This window comes from Oryx dammah, unplaced genomic scaffold (assembly GCF_014754425.2).
Source record: "Oryx dammah isolate SB20612 unplaced genomic scaffold, SCBI_Odam_1.1 HiC_scaffold_21, whole genome shotgun sequence".
Taxonomy (NCBI): Eukaryota; Metazoa; Chordata; class Mammalia; order Artiodactyla; family Bovidae; genus Oryx; species Oryx dammah.
Genome location: NW_024070205.1, coordinates 20,446,163 through 20,463,207, shown reverse-complemented (window position 1 = coordinate 20,463,207; position 17,045 = coordinate 20,446,163). Strand labels below are relative to the sequence as shown.

Here is a 17,045-nt window from a genome sequence, read left to right as displayed (position 1 = left end):
TTAAATTTGAACAAACACCATGATGCTTCCTACCTTTCTGCCTTTGTTCACATAGTCCCATCTTCCCAGAGTGTGAACTCATCCCTCTTTTTTCTTTTTTTTTGCCAAGTTGACTTCTATTCATTTTAAAAACACTCAACTTCAATGTAACCTCCCCTTGGAAGCCGCACATACATTATACTTGCTACAGTAATACCTCTTATTTTTATCCACAACTTATGTTGATTTCCCCAACTTTACAATGTGCTTCTTGGCATAAGAACTTTATCTTTTTTTCTAGCAAGAGTCACATAATATATGTTCAGTAATTTTAACTGAATGGATAAGTTTCATAAAAATATAAATGACAGGAAACAATGAGGTATCTTTTAAAATAGCATTAACCAGTGTTTTTTAAATGGCTTCATAGCTGTCTATATCCTATAGACAAAAATTCCTCTTGTAGGTCGGATGCTTTCCTAACAGTTTATTCCACTTGTTCACATTCCTTCTTCCTCTTAAAAAGAATATGTCTTTTAAGTTTCACGGCTAATTATTTTACATTTACATTAAGAAAGTTACAACAAACCTGAAACCAAATGTCCTGAAAAGATAATCTAAAACAGGTATCTTGCTTCTTGTTTAAGCACATAATCATAGTGAATAGGAACAGCTGTATTATACACTGAAATAAACTAGGATGACCAAACTTGAAACTCTTTGACAGCTCCCTATCTTAGAATAAAAAGCTGAAGTCCTTACGAGGGCCTTTGGCCAATTCATCTTCCTACTCTTCCTTCCCTCCTTTACTTCATCCTGACTACTGGCCTCCCTGCCATCACCTGAACAAGGCAGGCACACTCCCACCTCAGGACCTTTGTACTGGCTTTTCCACCTGCCCAAAACATCCTTCCCTAAGCCACGGACACGACCCTTCACTCAAATGTTCCCCTCTTGGTATGGCATTCTCTAACCATCCTACTTAAAAATGCATCTGTTCCTGACAACACTTCCACATCCCCTATGTCTCCTTTACTAATTTCTCTCCATTGATCTTATCACGCCCCAAAATGCAATTTACTTGTCTATCATCATATATATGGGCTTCCCACGTGGCTATTCATGTGAGCTATTATCCCACCCCACCAGAATATTAGTTTTATGGGGACAGGTAATTTTTTTCTGCTTTGTACACTGATAAATTCCAAGCACCCCGAACAGTTACTGCATATGAGAGGTCTCAAAAACAATTTATTGAATAAATGAATCACACATTCTGCTATACTTACAGAGTATACACTGAGAGGACAGAAGACAAAACTCTGCAGTCAGAAAAGGTTTCAGAGAAAAGAAAGCATTTAAATTAGACGAGCACATTTAAACTGGATTTTGCACTGATGCCAGTAGAATGACAGACTGTCAAAATGCAAGGATACGTCTGTGACATGTGATTCATCTGTACTGGCGAGGAACTCCATCAAACTCAAAGGAGGATTTCTAAAGGCAAGTCAGCCTCTTAAAACCATGTTAAGTGACAAAAGGAGAAAAGAGAATGAGACCTTCAGCACAATTTTATGAAAACTTAAAACATATACACATGCCAAACAATACTGTACATTTCTCAAATATACAAAATAATAAATACAGGAAGACAATCATTTCAGAGGCCAAAGGACAAAAAGAACCGTAACTTGGAAAACAATCCTTTTTATTCTCCAATCCCCTTCTTCCCATCTCTGGTTTTTACAGTCTTTTTGGTCAAGTCAAAAGATCTTATTTCCTTCCTTTCTTCTTTCTTGCCGCTCACTCTTTTGTTCTCATAGAGCTAAGGGTCAGTTTCCTGTACAATCTGCCTGCACAGGATACCCACTTAAACACCATCTTACCCACTGGCACCAAACAAAAGAGCAAATTTTCCAAAGACAAGAAACATCCTAACATTTTCTTGTGAATGAACATGTTTTAAATCAGAAGGAGTTAAAAGAGCTAAATGGAGGTGAAAAAGCTAAGGAATGAAGACAAAAAGAAGAGGGGGGGCCTATAGAAAGTAAATGCCACAGTGTTATCCAGTAGATCCAGCCTATGCTCCTTTCCTTGTCAGCTTAAGACAGACAAATCTGGATGATTCAGATCCACTGCATCCGCCCAAATACAAGTGCGCAGGCTGGGAATGTTTCATTTTTGAACAATGTTAAGTGACTACTATATATAAGGTACCTTAGATAGCGAGTTATCCTTCATTAATCACTATTATGGAGGCACATCATGGACACACGATGAGGCAGTAGAGACTTTTACATAATTTTTACTTATGGAATATGGAACCCAGAAATAGGTCCCAGCAGAAATATATTATGACTATTAAGAAAAGGTCATTTTTTTCTACTGATATGCCTGTAGGATACAATAAAAATAAGGTAAAACTAGAAAGAGTAGCTTGTACAGAAAATTATCAGGATTAAATAAGACTCAAACTCAAATTCACAGATAATTCCTAAATTTAATGTTTAATTTTATTAAAAATACTTTTACCAAAAAAAAAAAAAATAAAAATAAAAATAAAAATACTTTTACCAATTAGTCATTCAATAAATTTTATCAGTTTAAGTAGAAATTTGTCAGTTATTAATTGGAGAAATTAATAAAAATTTTCAGTTTAGCAGGCATTTCCAGGCATTTTTATAAACATTTACCTTGTCAGAATTCTACTGACTACATATTCTTAAAAACTAATACTTTTTTTTTTTTTTGCCATGCCACGTGGCTTGAAGGATCTTAGTTCCCCAAGCAGGAGTTAAACCCAGATGTGCCCATGGAAGTGAAACTATGGAGTCTAACCACTAAACCACCAGGCAAGTCCCTAAGGAAGCTAATACTTCTTAATAGTGCTTTTAAAAACTATGTAGGGTGGTTGGATAAATCATTCAATTGTTCTCAATGTCAAGGCACACATATCTTAAAACTAAAAAATACTGCACATTATTCGTTTATTCATTTATTCTTTCATTACCAAGGCCCTACCAGGGAAAAAACACATGAAGCTTCACTGGCCAAGAATAAAGATGTTAACAACAATAGCAGTACAAATTTTTTGGACTCTCTTTCATGCTTGATTACTGTGGTTATCTACCCTCCCCCAAATGATGACCCCTGTTATCATACCTGTCAAGCTGGGGAGAGCCGTTTCTGAGGCCTCACTGCATAGACAGCAAATCGATGTGTCCTGATCTCTGCCATAACAATTAGGTGGAAGCAGAACTGTCCCAAACACCATTCCTCTGCCCAGAAGCACGCAAGTTTAACTGTTCTTTGTACAGAGGAAGTCTTGGAATTCTACTCTCTGACAAGCAATACCGCATGCGTGTGACACTTATTCATGTACTCTGTGGCCAGAGGGGACCAATGGCAGGGTGACAGTTACAAGTCCAGTGTGGGTGGAGAGTTACCTAAAGGGAAATGTCTAGTAATCAGCAAAACATTGAGTCAGAATGCAGTTACTTCAAAAACTCTGGAACATTTTGAAAAACTAAATAAGTAAAAACCAACACACATGAGTAACAAATGATAAAATACACAGGCGTCAGTGCATGTAGATGGGATTTCATTTCTAGGTGATGATGAAGTGAGATTGTACAGAAGTTTCCTTGGAGAAAACGTGTTTACAATAAAACACCAAATACACTTTTAAAAGAGAGGAAACGCCTAACAAGAGTCATCTTTTGCATCACTTAAAGTAGTTCAAGAAACCACAAATCCAAAGTTAAAGAAATAGTTGCAATCTGACTCATAAACACAGAAGCCAGGAAATGACGGCCTTCAGTAAAAGTTTGGCTCTATTGCTTAATAAAGGTTAAAAACATGGCATGATAGCACTGAAAACTTCAAGTTTTGAAAATAAAACCCTAATCTTTGTGAATATATAGCAACAAAGTTAAATAAAACTCAAGAGCCTTATAAGAATGAAACTAGTGAAATCTACCAATGATGGATGACTTTAGGGATATAACCTACAAAAATAATTCTAGAATGTCTGTTATACAAGTATTTGTTAAGTAGTCGTTATGTACCAGCCACTGTGCCAGGTTCCCGGTCGACAGAAGTAACAGGGTAAAATGATTGACAGTAAAACTGACACAGCCTTGAAAGAAGACGTTACTAAAGGTATAATGCAAGCTTAAAGAAGAGTAACTCTGCTGTAGGAGATAATTAACCGTTTTTTAAAAAACAAAGCTTATGCACTCAAAGAAATTAACCTTTTATGAAGCCAGTACTGGTAACATAATGAGGAAAGTAAGAGTCAAATGACTAACGGGTTACCTCAAATCAATGACTCAGAATTTCAAATACCAGGTTGAATTTCTCCTTCCCTGAATTACAAAAAATAAAAGGGAAAGAGGCTCCATAATTCATGTTCTATAGATATCTATATTCTATACCATATGATTTACTATTTTAATCAGTAAATCTGCTATTTAAATTATCAATAATGAAGTTACATTTTTTAATCCTCCTATATTGTAACCAGGAGTATAGAGGATGAACAAATAAACAAAATATGGTACACACAATGGAATTTATTCAATGATAAAAAGGAATAAAATTTATATACATGCTACAATATAGATGGTCCTTGAAAACATTATGCTAAGTGAAATAAGTCAGACACAGAAGAACAAATACTGTACAATGCCACTTATATGAAATATGTAGAAGCTATTCTAGCTCTGGAAATCTAGCTCTGCACTTGGGTGGCTATGTAACACTGAATGTACTTAAGGCTACTAAACTGTATACCTTGAAACAGTATAAAAGGTAAGTTTTATGCTATGTATATTTTCTAATTAAAGTTTTTAAAGTAAAAAAATAAGTTTTGACTTCCCTCATGGTACAGTGGTCAAGAATCCACCTGCCAATGCAGGGGACAAGGGTTCGATGCCTGGTGCAGGAAGATCCCACTTGTCGAGGAGCAACTAAGCCTGTGAGCCACAATTACTGAAGCCCGCATACCCTAGGGCCTGTGCTCTGCCACAGAAGAAGCCATCACAATGAGAAGCCCATGCACCGCAACTAGAGAGCCTGCCGCAACTAGAGAAAAGTCCATGAGCAGCAACGGAGAGCCTGTGCACTGCAAAGACCCAGCACAGCCATAAATAAATAAATATTTCTTAAAAACTTATTAAAAAATTAGTATTGACTCTCCAAAGACCTCTGTTATGTAGGTTGTATCTACCATTATCTACCGTATTTGAAATTAAAACTGACAAATTGTAATATTAATTTCAAAATAACAATAAACTTATATGTGAACATTTTATTAAAAATAATTACTCTTGAAAAGAATTAAGAGGTAATAGTAACACTGTCATTTTTTGCAAATATCTTTAATATCCATCTGAAAACAAGATGGATGAACCTTCATTCTGCATTTGATCCACTGTGATGTTCTTTATGTTGAAGTATATGAAAATCTAACTGTGCACAGACATGGAGGTATAAAAGGAAAAGATATTTTAACAATCTTTCAGATGATGATGGATATTCTTCTCTGATACTACACCAAAACTCAACAAATAGTAGTTCTTTAAAGGCTAACTGCATACTGAAATCTGAAACCAAATAGATAAAATTTTTATAATCTGTCAAACTAAAATTTATTGTTTTATCTTGTACTTGAAATAAGTCTATCTTGTACTCTGCATTTTTTAACATCATGTATTGATCATCTGGAAATATATCCACTAAATGTTGATATATTCTATTATGTAACTTTGATATATCCTGTTCATTACTATCACCATCAATCTCACCACAAAAGTTTTGAGTACCAGGTAAGTTCTCACAATCACAATGGTTGTTACTAATTTTATAAAATTCTAATTTTTGTTTAAGAGCCCAAATTCTACCATTTCCAACAATTCCTGTTTTCTTTGAAATAGCAAATTTACTTCATTCATTTTTGAGACACTGTCTACCAAATCCCAATTCTGAATGGTGGGTCATTCAATCTTTTAAGTGAAAACAGTGTTCCCAGAAAAAAGCAGCCAGCTCAGTTAGAAACACAGCACACCGGGACGCGGGTCTCTCTCAGAACAGCCACAGCACCCGGTGAGCGACAGAGCTGCTTTCTGCACGCTTTCCATTCTGTCGCACAGGACAGATACTAGAGAGACATGTAGCTGAGAATCAAGATGTTTTATAAACATAGCATTCTAACTGCTTCGTCCAGGAAATTCTTAGCAAGAGTGTGGCGGTGACAATGCGATGATGGCTAGGTACAGTTTAATATCACGACCTTGATTTCTACTAAGGACTAAGCAGTTTTATCAATAGTGCTTTGGCACCATCAGTGCAAATGTCAACAGAGGGATCTGTTGAACACTATCAAATTTTGAGAACTGCTGCTACAAGGATATCCACATGAGTTAATTTGCTTCATTTTATTTTCAATTTTTCAGTTCTGCTTTGTGTGTTTTATTTTTCATTACATAAAATATTTACACGGTTCCAAAGTTGAATCTACAGACTGAGGCACCTTTCCCTCTATCCTAGTCACTCCTTCCTTCAGCCCAGTCGCTCAGGTGTGTCCGACTCTTTGCAACCCCATGAATCGCAGCACGCCAGGCCTCCCTGTCCATCACCAACTCCAGGAGTTTACCCAAACTCATCTCCATCGAGTCGGTGATGACATCCAGCCATCTCATCCTCTGTCGGCCCCTTCTCCTCCTGCCCCCAATCCCTCCCAGCATCAGTCTTTTCCAGTGAGTCAACTCTTCTCATGAGGTGGCCAAAGTACTGGAGTTTCAGCTTCAGCATCATTCCCTCCAAAGAAACCCCAGGGCTGATCTCCTTCAGAATGGACTGGTTGGATCTCCTTGCAGTCCAAGGGACCTCAAGAGTATTCTCCAACACCACAGTTCAAAAGCGTCAATTCAGCGCTCAGCTCTCTTCACAGTCCAACTCTCACACCCATACATGACCACTGGAAAAACCATAGTCTTGACTAGACGGACCTTAGTCGGCAAAGTAATGTCTCTGCTTTTCAATATGCAATCTAGGTTGGTCATAACTTTTCTTCCAAGGAGTAAGAGTCTTTTAATTTCATGGCTGCAGTCTATGCTTTATTCTTACACTGTTTTAATGTAAATGGATACACGCTCACATCCATGCCCTTCTTCTTAAACAGCAGGATATTTCACACTCTTTCTCCACTCTGCTCTTCTCACTTAACTGTAAGATCACACCACAGTAGCACATAGAAATAGTTCTTTTCCTATGTACAGCTGCATAATATTTCATGCCAAATGCCACACTCTTAAATGAGGACAACTGAGAATAAACAGTAAGTTTTTAAATTCTGGATCATGAACGTGAAAAAAATGCCAATTAAGTGGTTGATTCGTGAAGTTGGAAAAAAATATAATCAGTACTGTTTATGTTGTTCAGTTCCTAATTAGCAACTAGACACTTCCATTTATGTAATAAACTTACGCACACAAACATTTTTTGCTAAAGCATGTCAACCCCCTCTAAATTGCACTATCCAGCACTGAATAAGGGACCCCTAAAAAAAATTCTCAATAATTCAACACTTTTGTACAAAAGCAACTATTGTTCAGACAATAATTAATTTATAAGAAAAGAATAGCTACAATGACAGGACATTCAGCAGCTTACATTAAATATTGCTTGTCTGTAGTCACACAGCTCAAAGAAAAAAGGAAAAGGAAAAAGCCTACACAACTCCCACAATACAAATTAGGTAAGGTTCATCAAGTCATTAAGGGCCCTGAAAGGATATGCAAACAGCTCTGTGGGGAATGAATTTAAATGACGACAGCCATCTAAGTTGGAAAACTATAAAAATTAACAAAAGACACTCTAAAAATATTTTTTTAAAAACTTCATTCTATGCTGTTTTTAATGACCTAAGCCACTAATACCACCTTTAACATTTTAGAGAATAAAATGAAAGTGCACATGAAAAAGTAATCATCAAAAAATGATAAATGAAAGCCAATAAGACTAAACACAACAAAGTTATTAGTATGATATGTTCTGAATTGTTTCATAAAAGTAATATATACTCATTGAAAATCTGAGAACTATATATAAACAAACAATAACACACTACCCACTCTACATCCACACTTGTTAAATTATTAAAATATTGGCTCTTTTAATCTATATTATGTTTCATTTATCCAGTTAATTACTGAGTGGATATGATGTGCAAAGTATCTACTAGGCAGGATACATCAGGTGCTAGGCCAGAAGTAAAATCCATTAAGAGACTGAGGTCAGGTGGTGAGTTTCACTACTTCACTGCAGGATCACACTTACAAGAGAACTGGAATATTGACAACTTTGAATTTCAAACCTTGAAGGCCAAAAAGAAATGAAAAAACATGATCTCAAGTGCTGAGGAAAAAAAGCTGTCATCCCCAAATTCCATAATCACAGAAAATATTCAGAAATTAAGATGAAATAAAGACTTCTCAGTTGAAGGGAAGAACTCGTGACCAGCAGACCTCCTCTAAAAGAACTGTTAAAGGAAGCTCTTCAGACAGAATGGAAATACCAGAAGGAAACTATTCATTAGGAGTAAAGAAAGAGAAACAAAAATAGTAAATAGCATATAGACTACTCTTCTCTTCTTGAGTTCTTTAAAATATGCTTGATGGTTAGAAGCAAAAAAACGTTAACACCATTGCAGGGACTTTTCAATGCATGTAAATGTAACAACTGTAACATAAAGAGGGAAGAGAAAACTGTGTGACAGTAAGGCTTCCATATTTTACTTGAGGTGGTAAAATGATGAATCTGAGTGTGAAAAGTTCAATATGTATACTGAAACCCATACAGCAACCACTAGAAAACCTATGCAAAGAGATATAGCCCAAAACAAAACAGATTAAAAAAGCAAAACTAAAAAAAAAAAAAAGTGTTAATAATCCAAGAGGGCAAGAAAAGGGAAACAGAGGAACAAACAGGAAAAAAAAAAAAGGCAGACCTAAATCCACATATTAATAATTACATTATATGACAACAGCCTAAACACAGATATATGATCCAGCTACAGGCAACTCATTTCAAATATAATCATTTAAGTAGGTTAAATGAGCTTCGGTATCAGTCCTTCCAATGAATGTTAAGGGTCGATTTCCTTTACAACTGACTGCCTTGATCTCTGTGCTGTCCAAGAGACTCTCAAGAGTCTTCTCCAGCACCATAATTCAAAAACATCAATTCTTCAGCGCTCAGCCTTCTTTATGATCCAACTCTCACATCCATCATACATGACAACTGGAAAAATCATAGCTTTGACTAGACAGACCTTTGTCGGCAAAGTGATGTCTCTGCTTTTTAATACACTGTCTAGGTTTGTCATAGCTTGCCTTCCAAGGAACAAGCATCTTTTTAATTTCATGGCACCATCCACAGTGATTTTGGTGCCCAAGAAAATAAAATTTCACTGCTTCCACTTTTTCCCCTTTTAAGACAGGGATACTTTCACTAATATTTATCTAATGGCAGTCCTTAAAATATGTTCCATTCCATTATTATTGAGACAAAGGAACAAAGCTATGTAAAAACTAAATGATCTCTAAAGTGGCCATACCGTGCCTGTTATTAACCCTCAATCTCCCAACAGAGCAGCTAACCCAGCATTCTAAGAAGAAAGAGCATCAATTTCACACTATACTACTTTACTCTCAACACTCACATCTTCATCTTTCCTTTTGTGACGTCAAGTCTTTAGGAATAAACATTGTCCTCTGATTATAAAAAGACCTCAATCCCTAATGTTAACAAGTTTTTTGTTTTTTTAAACCCAAGACTTCAGACTCTGTATTAAGAAACCTTGTGCTCTGCCAGTTAAAAAGTGAGGTGTCCTTCATTAAGTTATTTAAATATCTTACAAATTTCATTTGTAAAACAGGAAAATAATGGCAAGTACTCTACAGCATTCTTAAATGAGATTAAATGCATGTAAAGTGCTTAGTGAACTTGACACCATAATTTAAAATTTTAGTTCCTCTGTAGTCAAAAAGTGGTCCCTTCCTTGAAAATAAATTCATTGAAAGAATAAACATGCTGAGCTCAAGCGGGAAGACTTGCATGACTGACAAGAAGTCAAAGGTACAGAAATAAAAACAAACAACTGATGAGCCCCTAAACTTGTACAAGGTTAACTCTCTTTAGGTCAGTAAGTAATCCCTGATAGCTCAGCTGGTAAAGAATCCACCTGCAATGCAGGGGACCCCTGTTCAATTCCTGGGTTGGGAAAATCTTCTGGCGAGGGACAGGCTACTCACTCCAGTATTCTTGCCTGGAGAATCCCATGGACGGAGGAACCTGGTGGGCTACAGTCCACGGGGTCGCAAAGAGTCAGACACGACTGAGCGACTTCACTCACTCATGCCAGGTCTCTAGTTGTTGCATGTGGGATCAAGCCCTTAACCAGGGATCAAACCTGGGCCCCTTGCATTGGAAAGCTGGAGTCTTACCCTACTGGACCACCAGCAAAGTCCCACGATATGCTTTTTAGAAAGAAATTCAAAGCAACTTTATCAAAAGGTAAGTAGTTTTTATACCTTTATAAAGCATAAACAATTTCAATTTTCAAGGATGAACAAAGTTTAAAATGAAACATGTTATAATCCATTCTTAAAGCATTTTACTCATTTTGTGGGCAAAACATCAACTACCCAAAAGTAAAAGTAGCCATCATATGTTCTTAAAACCAAATAGCAAAGTTTTCAAAGTCTATTTCAGAAATTAATGAGCTTATAGTTTTATTTTTAAATGTCATACTTAATTATGTATTGGTCTCTGTGAAAGAGATGTTGAGGTCTCCTCTCTCCCTTCACAGATCTTCATTTTCCTCACAAAACAGAATTCAAATCTTGACTATCAACTTCACCTTCAAGGAAATGGAGAACTTGCTATCAGTTCAGTTCAGTTGCTCAGTCATGTCCAATTCTTTGCGATCCCATGGACTGCAGCACGCCAGGCTTCCCTGTCCAAAACCAACTCCTGGAGTTTGCTCAAACTCAGATCCATCCAGTCGGTTATGCCATCCAACCATCTCATCCTCTCTGTTGTCCCCTTCTCCCCCTGCCTACAATCTTTCCTAGCATCAGGGTCTTTTCCAAAATGAGTCAGTTCTTCACATCAGTTAGCCAAAGTACTGGAGCTTCAGCTTCAGCATCAGTCCTTCCAGTGAATATTCAGGACTGATTTCCTTTAGGATGGACTGGTTGGATCTCCCTGCAGTCCAAGGGACTCTCAAGAGTCTTCTCCAACACCACAGTTCAAAAGCATCAGTTCTTCGGCACTCAGCTTTCTCTACAGTCTAACTCTTACATCCATACATGACTACTGGAAAAACCATAGCTTTGACTAGATGGACCTTTGTCAGCAAAGTAATGTCTCTACTTTTTAATATGCTGTCTAGGTTGGTCATAGCTTTTTCTTTCATGAAGCAACCATCCTTTAATTTCATGGCTGCAGTCACCACCTGTATTGATTCTGGAGTCCAAAAAATTGTCAAAACCTTGCCAAAAAAAACTTGCTATAATTTATTATATTCAGAGATTTTTGATTGGGCCACATTTTCTCTATCTACTGTGTTTTTCTCCTATTTTTTATTAGAAGGTGTGGTCTTTTCATGCAACTGTTGAGGTATGATCTACAGTTTGGTCCTAGCTAACTATTTCTTCAATGGGCTTGAGGGCAAAACTCTTTCTATTAACAGAAAGTGTATCTGCCTTGCTTAATTAGTTCCACAAGCAGATGTCATTCTTGAAAGAGAATTCTTTCAAGAGCGTTTAAAGGAGTGATGTAAGCAGAAGTCAGGGATTGTGTTGTCTCTAAGAGAACTCTTTAATATCTCCCTAATAGCATCCCCTTCTCAGTATTTCTCACTTTATCATTTGTCCTTTTTTTGAAGGTATAGTTGTTGTGAGATAGTATTAAGGTATTTGCATTTGGGAAACAGTCACCTGGCCATTTGCAGATAAGATTCTTTAAACAGATACCTGTTTGCATTCAACAATATGATCACTAATGTTTCTCTGTACTAACAACTGACTGCACTGTGCACATAGCAGGCAGTCAAGTATTTTTTAATTAATATTCACAAAACTCCCACCAGCATGTTTTCCATGCAAATTTGAAACAACTCAAAGCAATGCTAGCTCTCTCTATAGTATGATTATAATAATAGCTACCATTTGTGGAACACCCATTATAAACTACACACTTTTACACATCTTCATTGATATTTTACAATTTATATTAACTATAGCCCTGAAGGACAGGTTTTTGTTATCACCAATGTACAAATGCTCAGAAATGCTAAGTATCTTTTTCAAGCTCCAAAGTAAGCTGGTGAAGCCAGGATTCGAAAGTGTAGGTCTTCTATAACTCCAAAGTCCATGCTCCTTTTACTATTTGAGGCTGCCTCAATAGAGAGTGGTACAAAAACTACTGAGAAATGTTTTCTTCTTACCTCCTGGAAAAGAATTTTAAGACAGCCAGACTCCGCAAGTGGAATGACCTCAATTCATCTATCTATACATAGAATGACATTTAAAGTCAAACCTAAGAGACGAATCAGAATGACATACGTGTGCTCACCAACCAGTCTACTCCAACAAAAGAAACTGGAAATTTCTGGAATTTACTTCCAGCAGCAGAGCAATTACAAATTTTTCCATAGTCAAGGCACAATAACTCAGAGAAGAGTTTTAAAAATTTGTATAAGTCATGCCAGAACTCAAAATGCATTTAAAAAATATAACCTTTTCTCTAATTAACTAAGAACTTTCATTTCTTCTTTGAAGAATCTTCTATTCAGGCCAAAATAGACGGTGTCTTTACTTCTGATTTGTCCTCAAATATGAAAGAAAGAGCTGAACAAAAGTTTTCCCTTAACGCACAGTTCATCTCACAAACATCCCAAACAACAAAAAGAACTGTATATGTGGGTAACATTAGGAAATATTTCTTCGAGCTCTAAAGATCCTCGAACCTTACCTTTTAGGACACTTGTCACTGCCCTGCAGGTAACTTGGTATGTTATCCTTTCATGTGATGTTAAAAATCAAAAAAGCTGACTTCTCCTCTTTCAGACTGGTGGAGCTAGAAGAGGCGTGTGTGTGTGTGTATATACTACACTCCCTATACTTGAGTCCTGGCTGCAAGCTATTTCCTGCTGGCTGAACTCATATTTCCAATGGCCTTAACTAAAAGAAACAAAGACCTTATTCATTATCCTTATTTCAGCAGCGCTGGCTGTCCAAACCAATAGAACTCTCCCTAAAGCATGAATGATTAGAGGTAAGAAGGGAAAAAACATACTTCAAATTACAAAGTTCTTTTGGTTTAAGGACTCATATTAATAAATAAATACAATAAATAAATAAATACATATACACATATTTGTTCATATAATCTATAAAAACACACTCAGAATTCAATCCCTACAATTTCATTGCTAAACTCTCCAGCTTAAAACAAGATATCAATAAAATTACAAAATCACTGAAAAATTTTAATGATAATCTTAGTTAATAAAGCTCTCTATTAAAGTTATTTTTACTAGAAGATCGGTCTGAAAATACACAGTACTTATAAGTACTACATAAATACTATGTATTACATGACTGTCTACTATGACTCAAACTTCATTTTTTTCTTCAAACTTCATCTAGCTTAATTTACAACATGGTGTAGCAAAAAAACTCTGCTTTAACACCACTACCACCACTACCAATAAGGTCCTTCCAGGTTACAAGATCAAAGATCAGGTGAGAGCTGTAGAGGAAAAAGGAAGAAAGAGGCGGCGGAAAAAGGAAAGAGGGGAGGAAGAGCAGAAAGGAAGGAAAAAGAATACTTTAGAGGTAAAAATATAAAAGATAAAAACATGTAATTCTTACAAGCAGGAGCTAGCAGCATTTCTTCACCAGAATACCAGGCCCAGGTCAAGAGTAGTGGCTTTGGGTATTTAGATTAACCCAAAAGTATGACTAATATCCATTTCCCTGATCAGTTTTGCTAGATTTCCACTAATTCTACCTTGATGGTAGAAGGACAGAATATCGTGCTCACTAATAACATTTATGGGCCTCCCTGGTAGTTCAGTAGTAAAGAATTCACCTGTGAATGCAGGAGACAAAGGTTTGATCCCTGGATGGGAAAGATTCTCTGGAGAAAGAAATGGCAACCCACTCCAGCATTTTTACCTGGAGAATCCAATGGACAGAGGAGCCTGGCAGGTTACAAACAGTCCACAGGATCACGAAGGGTCAGACATGACTTAGCAACTGAACAACATTTATAGGATAGATTGAGGAAGAATACAAATCAGATATCAAAACATTTTCTAAATTCTGAGCCAGACTGTGAGAAAAAGAAATAAAGGACAGGGAAGAAAAAATAAGAGGCTGAAAAAAGCAATGTTATACCAAACCCATAGAAACAAAACTTAAATTCTGGACTTTTGAGCACCACATCATTTAGGAGCAATTTAGAAAATAGGGAATAGGAGAAAATTAACATCTAACAGTTGATAACTACTTGCTTATCTAAACCAACCACTTACATCTATTACCACTATTACTCCTTGTCTTAACTCTGATAGAAATGTTCAATTTCTCAGATAAACAGACTACATAATGCAAACTATATGCCTTTTTAATTCTAATGTATGACTATACTCAAACAGACAATTTTGGAGTGAGATTGAAATCCTACCTCTGGCACTTATGAGCCTGGAAACTGAACAATTAATAACTCTGAAAACAAACAAAGCCACCCTATTTACAGCAACAACAACAAGCAACAGTTAGAACTGGACATGGAACAACAGACTGGTTCCAAATAGAAAAGGAGTATGTCAAGGCTGTATATTGTCACCATTTAATTTATATGCAGAGTACATCATGAGAAATGTTGGGCTGGATGAAGCACAAGCTAGAATCAAGATTGCTGGGAGAAATATCAATAACCTCAGATATGCAGATGACACCAACTTTATGGCTGAAAGAGAAGAGGAACTAAAGAGGCTCTTGATGAAAGTGAAAGAAGAGAGTGAAAAAGTTGGCTTAAAACTCAACATTCAGAAAACTAAGATTATGGAATCTGGTCCCATCACTTCATGGCAAATAGATGGGGAAAAAATGGAAACAGTGACAGCCTTAATTTTCTTGGGCTCCAAAATCACTGCAAATGGTGACTGCAGCCATGAAATTAAAAGACACTTGCTCCTTGGAAGAAAAGCTATGACCAACCTAGACAGCATATTAAAAAGCAAAGTCATTACTTACCAACAAATGTCCATCTAGTCAAAGCTACGGTTTTTCCAGTAGTCATGTATGGATGTGAGAGTTGGACCATAAAGAAAGCTGAGTGCCAAAGAATGGATGCTTTTGAACTGTGGTGTTGGAGAAGACTCTTGAGAGGCCCTTGGACTGCAAGAAGATCAAACCAGTCAATCCTTAAGGAAACCAGTCCTGAACATTCGTTAGAAGGTCTGATGCTGAAGCTCCAACACTTTGGCCACTTGATGCAAAGAACTGACTCACTGGAAAAAACCTTGATGCTGGGAAAGACTGAAAGCAGCAGAAGGGGACGATGGAGGATGAGATGGTTGTACGGCATCACCAACTTGATGGACATGAGTCTGAGCAGGCTCCACGAGTTGGTGATGGACAGGAAAGCCTGGTGTGCTGCAGTCCATGGGGTTGCAGAGTCCGACACAACTGAATGAACTGACTGAGCATAGTAAAGAGCACAGACTCTCAAGCCAGATTCTCTGTGTTTGAATACTAGTTCTACACTTAACTGTGTGACCTTCGTCAAGCTAACATTTCTATGCCTCAGTTTCCACATCCAAAAAGGACAGTATGATAGTACCGACTCTTAATAGAAGTGGCAGAAGAATTAAATGTTATTCTATGTAAAGATGCTAAAACAGTGTCTGATACAAAATAAGAGCTACGTAAGAAGTTAGTTATTTGGTTGATGAAGATGAAAATGCTGATCAGAAGGAATGTATACCAAGCCCTATTTTCAGACCTTGGCAATGAAGTTTCTGCCTTTTCTATCAGACTATACTGGATGCTCCAATGAAAACTGGTTTCATCCAGGTTAATGTGGTTAAAATGCATACTCTAAGGACAGATAATCCCTTTTTTGCTGTGATCCTTAGAACCTGATGTCCAAAACCAATTAATTTTCCAAAACACAGAGAGGGTCTCTGCTAACTTCTTTTCTCATAACTAAACTAATGGATGGTGTAACAGTAACAGAGCACACGAAGATTATCACACCTTGCTAGTGAAGGAGTGGCAAGTAGTCCTATACAAAATAGCGACTCAAATGTACTAACAGAGTCACAAATTATCAGCAACAGCTGTTTATAATGGGATTTCTGATTCAGATGATTTCTTGATGTTCTCCCTATGAGTTTAAGAGATCAGTCTGTTTAGAAAAGAGGCTAGACTTCCCACTAAAATCTAGAAGAAAAGGATGTCCACTCTCACCATTTCTATTCAACATAGTATTGGAAGTCCTAGCCACGGTAATCAGACAAGAAAAAGAAATAAAAGGTATCCAAATTGGAAGGTAAGAGGTAAAATTGTCATTTTATGCAGATGACATACTATACATAGAAAACCCTAAAGATTTCATACAAAAACTACAAGAACTAATAAACTAATTCAGCAAGGTAGCAGAATACAAGATTAACATACAGAAATTGGCTGTATTTCTTTACATTAACAATGAAATATCAGAAAGAAAAACTAAAAACATAATCTCTTTTACAATCAAATATAAAAAATTAAATATCCAGGAACCAACCTGACCAAAGTGGTAAAAGACTTATATGCTGTATAAAACACAGATTAAAGAAAATGAAGATGAGTCAAGAAATGGAAAGGCATCCCATACTCTGAGATTGGAAGAATACTGTTAAAATGGCAATACTATTCAAAGCAATCTATAGATTTAATGTGATCTCTATCAAATTGTCCATGCCATTTTTCACAGAACTAGAA

The 17,045-nt window shown here is 36.6% G+C and overlaps 1 protein-coding gene across 4 annotated transcripts in view; it reads right to left on the bottom strand.

Annotated features, from left to right (window-relative positions):
* The window catches only part of ABL2 (ABL proto-oncogene 2, non-receptor tyrosine kinase), a 100,246-nt gene that overhangs the window by 27,427 nt on the left and 55,774 nt on the right, over nt 1-17,045 (bottom strand). Inside the window, exon 1 of one of the 4 annotated variants that reach the window (XM_040263893.1) lies at nt 3,142-3,942. The exons of 2 other annotated variants lie outside the window; for them this stretch is intronic. In XM_040263893.1, the coding sequence (XP_040119827.1) occupies nt 3,142-3,253 (112 nt within the window). In that variant the 5' untranslated portion in view covers nt 3,254-3,942. Of the gene's footprint in view, nt 1-3,141; nt 3,943-17,045 lie in introns of those variants that run through there. One more of the 4 variants, XM_040263895.1, reaches the window with a different exon arrangement.